This window comes from Oncorhynchus nerka, linkage group LG12 (genome assembly GCF_034236695.1).
Source record: "Oncorhynchus nerka isolate Pitt River linkage group LG12, Oner_Uvic_2.0, whole genome shotgun sequence".
Taxonomy (NCBI): domain Eukaryota; kingdom Metazoa; phylum Chordata; class Actinopteri; order Salmoniformes; family Salmonidae; genus Oncorhynchus; species Oncorhynchus nerka.
Window position 1 is genome coordinate 7,686,281 of NC_088407.1, and position 8,894 is coordinate 7,695,174.

The 8,894-nt window shown below is 39.9% G+C and overlaps 1 protein-coding gene across 2 annotated transcripts in view; it reads right to left on the minus strand.

Annotated features, from left to right (window-relative positions):
- LOC115126847 (butyrophilin subfamily 1 member A1-like) overlaps window positions 1–3,303 on the minus strand; it is a 53,637-nt gene extending 50,334 nt beyond the window's left edge. For both annotated transcript variants that reach the window (XM_065025202.1, XM_065025201.1), the window contains exon 1: window positions 3,134–3,303. In XM_065025202.1, coding sequence (XP_064881274.1) covers window positions 3,134–3,215 — 82 coding nt within the window. In that variant the 5' untranslated portion in view covers window positions 3,216–3,303. The remainder of the gene's footprint in view (window positions 1–3,133) is intronic.
- Between the last annotated feature and the right edge of the window lie 5,591 nt (window positions 3,304–8,894).

The following is an 8,894-nucleotide window of genomic DNA, read 5'->3' on the forward strand; positions in this document are numbered from 1 at the left end:
GTAAAATTACCACATATATATACATGAGCACATATACATCTGTTACACCTGCACATACTCAGACTCCTTTTAGAAGTAAGAGGTATTTTCTACCGCCAGCCAATCACAATCTCTTTGGTGTTAATCTACAGGAGAACAAACAGGAGGACATCTCTACCATCATTTACCTCCGGATGATAAACAAGCTTTGCTCGATTTACAATCCGATAGTCAGTCGGTCGGTTGTACTCATGGATAGGACAGTTTATGTAAATGAGTGTCATAGACAGCTGCTTGACAACACCTTTTACAAGAAACTCAGAAGTGACCCCACTTCCCAATTTCAGAATACTTTCTTTACTGTCCTAGATGGGTATTTATGTTCTGGTCAGATCACCAAAAAAAATAACACCACTGTGTATTTTCCACCATAATTTGCAAATAAATTCATTAAAATCCTACAACGTGATTTTCTGGATTTTTTCCCCTCATTTTTGTCTTTCATAGTTGAAGTGTACCTATGAGGAAAATTACAGGCCTCTCTCATATTTTTAAGTGGGAGAACTTGCACAATTGGTGGCTGACTAAATACTTTTTTGCCCCACTGTGCTGAGGAGTGGCAGATACTGAGAAGTGGCTGTAGATCTTGAAAACAAGATCAATATCCACTGACTGCTGATCGCAGGCATTATGAGCTATGTGGGTCATTTTCTTTCAGAATGATTGTTGGCACTGCTCAATAACTGGTAAAAGGAAAGATGTTTTCCAAAGTTGACATTATCTGCTGCATAGGCTGGGATGTGTCTAATATCCAGTTCATGTTTTTCCAGACAGTTCATCAGAGCTTGATGTCTGCCATTTGCAGTTTATCACAGTACCCTTCATAACATGACAGACCAATACTGGTTCATAACATGACAGACCAATACTGGTTCATAACATGACAGACCAATACTGGTTCATAACATGACAGACCAATACTGGTTCATAACATGACAGACCAATACTGGTTCATAACATGACAGACCAATACTGGTTCATAACATGACAGACCAATACTGGTTCATAACATGACAGACCAATACTGGTTCATAACATGACAGACCAATACTGGTTCATAACGTGACAGACCAATACTGGTTTATAACATGTGACAGACCAATACTGGTTCATAACATTACAGACCAATACTGGTTCATAACATGACAGACCAATACTGGTTCATAACATGACAGACCAATACTGGTTCATAACATTTAACAGACCAATACTGGTTCATAACATTTTAACAGACCAATACTGGTTCATAACATGACAGACCAATACTGGTTCATAACATGAGACAAACCAATACTGGTTCATAACATGAAACAGACCAATACTAGTTCATAACATGACAGACCAATACTGGTTCATAACATGACAGACCAATACTGGTTCATAACATGAGACAGACCAATACTGGTTCATAACATTTTAACAGACCAATACTGGTTCATAACATGACAGACCAATACTGGTTCATAACATGTAACAGACCAATACTGGTTCATAACATTACAGACCAATACTGGTTCATAACATTTAACAGACCAATACTGGTTCATAACATGACAGATCAATACTGGTCATAACATGACAGACCAATACCTCACGAAGCTTCTTCTCTCTAAGCTGAGACCTTGAAACTGAGTCATCTTTTCTTCTCAAAAGGATGTCTGGGCATATTGCCAAATGTTCTCGGCGTACTACCAAATTGCAGCTACTCATAGGAAGGATTCGTGATTATTATTATTGACCATGCTGGTCATTTATGAACATTTGAACATCTTGGCCATGTTCTGTTATAATCTCCACCCGCACTGCCAGAAGAGGACTGGCCACCCCACATAGCCTGGTTCCTCTCTAGGTTTCTTCCTAGGTTTTGGCCTTTCTAGGGAGTTTTTCCTAGCCACTGTGCTTCCCACACCTGCATTGCTTGCTGTTTGGGGTTTTAGGCTGGGGTTGCAGCCCTAGGACAAGTGACCTGGAATGCAGCCCTAGGACAAGTGACCTGAATGCAGCCCTAGGACAAGTGACCTGGAATGCAGCCCTAGGACAAGTGACCTGGAACAAAGTCTTGTTGTTGTCTGCAAATATTGTATCTAATTAGGTGAAAGAAGTATCATACAAACTCATTCATAGAATCTACCATGTAAAGACCTTTGTTATACACAGATTCTAAATAGCTTTTGATAACAAATGTGTATTTTGTGGTTGTGACCCAGAGACTCTTGCCCATTTATATTAGGACTGCTCTTATGTAAGAACATTTTGGAGTTAGATATTTATTTTAAAAAGAAACAACTATTAATGTTAATTTTAAAGACTCTGATACGTTTTATTTTGAAACATTATATTCACCCTATTTTAACTTTCATTGTTAATTTGTTTCTTTCATGGAAGATTCTTTGTCCATAAAATGAAGTGGGCAGAGAACAAACTTATTTTCACATTAATTAAAGATAGAAATATTAGTTTGCAGTCTGGATGCGGAGGATGAACATCTCCTGCTCTGACTGAACCCGGGAGGTACCGGGCCGCCTTGGACTGCTTTGGGACGGGGCTGCTCGTAGACAAGAGGAACAACGATACGTGTTTTCACGTCTCCAATAACACAAAAAGTCGCTTTTTTTAAAAAGTGTCTCTAGAAGAGTCTGAATACTCGCTAAATATAGCGACAAAGTCGCTAAATTGGCAACACTGGACCGAAGGGGTGACGGCGACGCGAGGAATCTGGGGCTCAGGATGTAAAACAACAAGGCGGCGCCCGATTCCCCGAGTATTCCGGGAAGCAGAATGTAGGAGTAGTTGAAACAGAATTAACCCGCAAATGCAGGAACACCGGAAATAATAACAAACCAACTAATGAGAAATGGTGGAGGCTACCAGAACGAAGATAATTTTTTTCCCGAATAAACGTGGTGTGTGAAAAACGTAATTACATAGCTCACTCCCTACCCGGTATCTCATTCTACTGTTATACGACTCTGCATGCGTTGTTTGTTGGTAACCTTGTTATTGATTTGAAGTTTTTGGAACGATTCCTGTTGGAACGTTCCATAAATTATACCCACCGGGCCCTATCCAATTCTACAGAAGCTAACTTACTTACCAACTGTATCACTAGATGTTGATGATATTCTGATTATGTACATTGACATTGTACACAACCAGAAGGGCAAAGAAGTCTTCATATTGGCTGACTTGCCTAGTTAAATAAAGGTTCAAAATAACAAATATATTCTGAGCCGTCGCTCGATGAACCGTCGCTCCCTGTGACCCGGTGACGGATGTTTATCGGCAGTTGTTGTCCAATGTTATGGTGCGTTACTGCCTCCTACTGTACTGGAGGAACTGGGAGAAACTAAATCCTACCTTCCAGACCCGTTGCTCTTAAAAAAAAGATAGCAAAATATTTTAGACTATATCTAAGACGTTCTTGTCAATATACTCTTTAAACTAATTTCCTGTATCCCCTTCTCCCTCATAATAGATCTCAGCCTCTCTTTCCCTCTGATACTGAACACACTGTAGCTATACATGCTCCAGAGTCTCTTTTCCTGGCAATATTCACACTTTCCCGTTGGATGCTTTCCTATCACATTTAAGGTCTCAACCCCTTAATCTTGTAAAATTAGCCTCCTCTCTTCTGTCCCTTCCTGCCGTCCTCCCCTACACGACTTTCCTCTGTACTTGAAATATCAAATCAAATCACATTTTATTTGTCACATACACATGGTCAGCAGATGTTAATGCGAGTGTAGCGAAATGCTTGTGCTTCTAGTTCCGACAATGCAGTAATAACCAACAAGTAATCTAGCTAACAATTCCAAAACTACTACCTTATAGACACAAGTGTAAAGGGATAAAGAATATGTACATAAGGATATATGAATGAGTGATGGTACAGAACGGCATAGGCAAGATACAGTAGATGGTATCGAGTACAGTATATACATATGAGATGAGTATGTAAACAAAGTGGCATAGTTTAAAGTGGCTAGTGATACATGTATTACATGAAGATGCAGTAGATTATATAGAGTGTCACGGTGCTGACTTTTGCCCAATGCCTGCAGCAAAAGCCTCTACCCCGTCCTCTGGCTGGGCAGAGTACTTTGGGACTTTAGTTACTTCGTGTAACAAGGGCCTTGCCGTGCAGCCCTACCAACCCTTCTATTTATTCGTAATGGCCCTTCGCGTGAGTTGGGTTTGTTCCTTCGTTCACGTTGTCACTCCCTTATTGTCCGGTCTAGTATGAGGCCTTGGATAGATATACTCCTATTTAAATATTCTTAAGCGTTATGGATTCCTCCTATATTTCCTCAAGTAATCTTTACCTCTGTATATATCAATACCTAATAACAACTCCTAGTAGTTATTATGCTCGTCAGCTAGTAGTCACTGGAAACTAGTATTGGTATATGTTTTGACTCTTTAAAAAGATATTATTGTCCACACAATGAAATATTCTTTAGTGCAATGACTTTAAACCTATAACCAGGGTTCCTTTCTGTTCAGTGAGAGTGTCAAAGGCGTTTGCTCTCCAGATCGTTAATCTGGCCTAGTTGTCAAAGTTTCAAGCTTTTATTAAGTCACTCTGTTTTTGGTCTTATACACATCATTACAAATCAATGGTTCTACAGTTTCCTAATACATCAATAATGATCAATCAATCCTTAATGCTTTAAACTATGCCAGATAATATTGCAAAACTTTAAATGAGTTAACACTTCTAACAATATTGACTAAATAGCAAAAATAGTTCAATTACCTTAAATGCCCCTTGGTCACTTTCCCGTAATCGGTATTCTTACAGCACTGACGCTAGATTCCGAATTCCAATATCTCTATACACTTCCAACTCTGTGTATGGACTCAATATATTGTAACTGGTACTTGGCTATTTTTCCTTGAATTGCTAGTCACCTCTGGTTTCTGGTGTCAAAAATGCGAACGCCCGCTTTGTCTATGTGATCAAGAGGTGATTAGACCTCTGTTTTTTGGAGACTCAGTCGGGTTCACAAGATTCAACCAGCTTCTTCAGAGTATGACTCAATAAGTACTTAAGCACAATTATCCGGTTCTCAAAATATTGTTTTACTCTATCAAAAAGCGTATAGTGCAATAGTAAATTTACCTATGATGATTCTCCATATGAAGTCTGTTTCATATGTTAGTGAGGATCATACTGTCTTATGATCTCTGTTCTCTTTATATACCTTTTTACAGGGGAAGTTCCCACTGGGGCTGTAGACCTACGTAACCTTAGGCCTGTGTGTTAAACGGAAGCTTCCTATTATTACCCTTTAAGGTCATGCACTACAGACTCTCACATTGCTGCTTCCGTGTTACTGTTGGCTGATTCTACTCAATCATACCAGCTGGTTGTTTCTACCACTGTAGGTGGCGTAGGTGGTATGTCAAGCGTCAGCTGGGAGAAGTCTATGATAGGTATCTCCTCTGCTTCTCCCTGTTGTCCAGTTTCTGCAGGTGCGGTCCATGGTCTCATGAGGTCCCGTGGATGCCCTGTGTTGTGGTCCCCATTGCTTGATGGAGTGGGCAGATTATTTTCATCTCTTGTCACAAGAGTACAGTATATACATAGAAATATGAGATAAATAATGTAGCATGCCTGCCCTTCGTGTGTCTCTTCCACTGTACCTGCCATCTCTGCAACCCTCAAATCAAATGTTATTAGTCACATGTGCCGACAGCTGAATACAACAGGTGTAGTAGACCTCACAGTGAAATGCTGAATACAACAGGAGTAGTAGACCTCACAGTGAAATGCTGAATACCACAGGTGTAGTAGACCTTACAGTGAAATGCTGAATACAACAGGTGTAGTAGACCTCACAGTGAAATGCTGAATACAACAGGTGTAGTAGACCTCACAGTGAAATGCTGAATACAACAGGTGTAGTAGACCTTACAGTGAAATGCTGAATACAACAGGTGTAGTAGACCTCACAGTGAAATGCTGAATACAACAGGTGTAGTAGACCTTACAGTGAAATGCTGAATACAACAGGTGTAGTAGACCTCACAGTGAAATGCTGAATACAACAGGTGTAGTAGACCTCACAGTGAAATGCTGAATACAACAGGTGTAGTAGACCTTACAGTGAAATGCTGAATACAACAGGTGTAGTAGACCTCACAGTGAAATGCTGAATACAACAGGTGTAGTAGACCTTACAGTGAAATGCTGAATACAACAGGTGTAGTAGACCTCACAGTGAAATGCTGAATACAACAGGTGTAGTAGACCTTACAGAGAAATGGGGCATTATGGTTATTTTAGTGCCTCTGACTGTGGTGGTACAGTTGAAGTCAGAAAGTTTACATACACTTAGGTTCAAGTCATTAAAATTTGTTTTTCAACCACTCCACACATTTCTTGTTAACAAACTATAGTTTTGGCAAGTCGGTTAGGACATCTACTTTGTGCACGACACAAGTCATTTTTCAACCAATTCTTTACAGACAGATTATTTCACTTATAATTCACTTTATAATTCCAGTGGGTCAGAAGTTAACATACAGTTGTCTGTGCCTTTAAACAGCTTGAATAATTCCAGAAAATGATGTCATGGCTTTCGAAGCTTCTGATAGGCTAATTGACATCACTTGAGTCAATTGGAGCTGTACCTGTGGATGTATTTCAAGGCCTACCTTCAAACTCAGTTCCTCTTTGCTTGACATCATGGAAAAATCTAAAATAAATCAGCCAAGACCTCAGAAAAAAAATTGTAGACCTCCAAGTCTGGTTCATTCTTGGGAGTAATTTCCAAACGCCTGAAGGTACCACGTTCATTTGTACAAACAATAGTACGCAAGTATAAACACCATGGGACCACACAGCTGTCATTACCGCTCAGGAAGGAGACGCATTCTGTCTCCTAGAGATGAACGTACTTTGGTGCGAAAAGTGCAAATCAATCCCAGAACAACAGCAAAGGACCTTGTGAAGATGCTGGAGGAAACAGGTACAAAAGTATCTATATCCACAGTAAAACGAGTCCTATATCGACATAACCTGAAAGGCTGCTCAGCAAGGAAGAAGCCACTGCTCCAAAACCGCCATAAAAAAGCCAGACTACGGTTTGCAACTGCACATGGGGACAAAGATCGTACTTTTTGGATAAATGTCCTCTGGTCTGATGAAACAAAAATAGAACTGTTTGGCTGTAATGACCATTGTGATGTTTGGAGGAAGAAGGGGGAGGCTTGCAAGCGAAGAACACCATCCCAACCGTGAAGCACGGGGGTGGCAGAATCATGTTGTGGGGGTGCTTTGCTCCAGGAGGGACTGGTGCACTTCACAAAATAGATGGCTTCATGAGGGAGGAAAATGATGTTGATATATTGAAGCAATATCTCAAGACATCAGTCAGGAAGTTAAAGCTTGGTCGTTAAAGAATGGGTCTTCCAAATGGACAATGACCCCAAGCATACCTCCAAAGTTGTGGCTAAATGGCTTAAGGACAACAAAGTAAAGGTATTGGAGTGGCCATCACAAAGCCCTGACCTCAATCCTATAGAACATTTGTGGGCAGAACTGGAAAAAGCATGTGCGAGCGAGGAGGCCTACAAACTTGACTCAGTTACACCAGCTCTGTCAGGAGGAATTGGCCAAAATTCACCCAACGTATTGTGGGAAGCTTGTGGAAGGCCACCCAAAACATTTAATCCAAGTTAAACAATTTAAAGGCAATGCTACCAAATACTAATTGAGTGTATGTAAACTTCTGACCCACTGGGAATGTGATGAAAGAAATAAAAATTCTTAAAATAAAGTGGTGATCCTAACTGACCTAAGACAGGGAATTTTTACTTGAATAAAATATCAAGAATTGTGAAAAAACTGAGTTTAAATGTATTTGGCTAAAGGTGTATGTAAACTTCCGACTTCAACTGTATGTAAACAGCTATGAAGAATACAGTAGGTAGTTAGGGGCGGCAGCGTAGCCTAGTAGTTAGAGTGTTGGATTAGTAACCGAAAGGTTGCAAGTTCAAATCCCGAGCTGACAAGGTACAAATCTGTCGTTCTGCCCCTGAACAGGCAGTTAACCCACTGTTCCTAGGCTCTCATTGAAAATAAGAATTTGTTCTTAACTGACTTGGTTAATTAAAGGTCAAATAAAATAAAATAAAAAGGTAGGTAGTGTGTTATTCGGCTTATAATGATATACTCTACCTCAGGCGATATTTGTTTCAAAACGTAGTCCTATTGATACGTTTTTAATGTTTTCCTATTCATTGGCATAGACCGTTGCGGTTAATGATATTCACTATCATCTCCTTCGATGTGTCTCCCACACACACCTTACAGATCACAAAATCAGCTCATTTCCACTCCATTCAAACTTTTGATTCAAACACTGTCTTGTCTAGCTTGTCTGGCATGTTATTTTTTTTAAAGCTTAAATTTACAATAATTGTGAAAAAGCATTGAAAACCAGTCTGGCAATATTTAAGATTTAAATATGTAAACTTTGATCTTTTTTTTTTTTACGTCAATTTACTTTCACAGATTTGTTGTTGTTGCCTTGAATTCTAAATAATTCACAGTTTTGTCACCAGCAAAACACCACCTCCTTCTCCTCCTCCATGCTTCACGGTAGGAACCACACATGTGTAGATCATCCGTTCACCTACTCTGCATCTCACAAAGACACTGCGGTTGGAACCAAAAATCTCCAAGTTGGACTCATCAGACCAAAGGACAGATTTCCACCGGTCTAATGTCCATTGCTCGTGTTTCTAGAGCCAAGGTAGTCTCCTCTTCTTATTGGTGTCCATTAGTAGTGGTTTCTTTGCAGCAATTCGACCATGAAGGCCTTATTCATGCAGTCTCCTCTGAACAG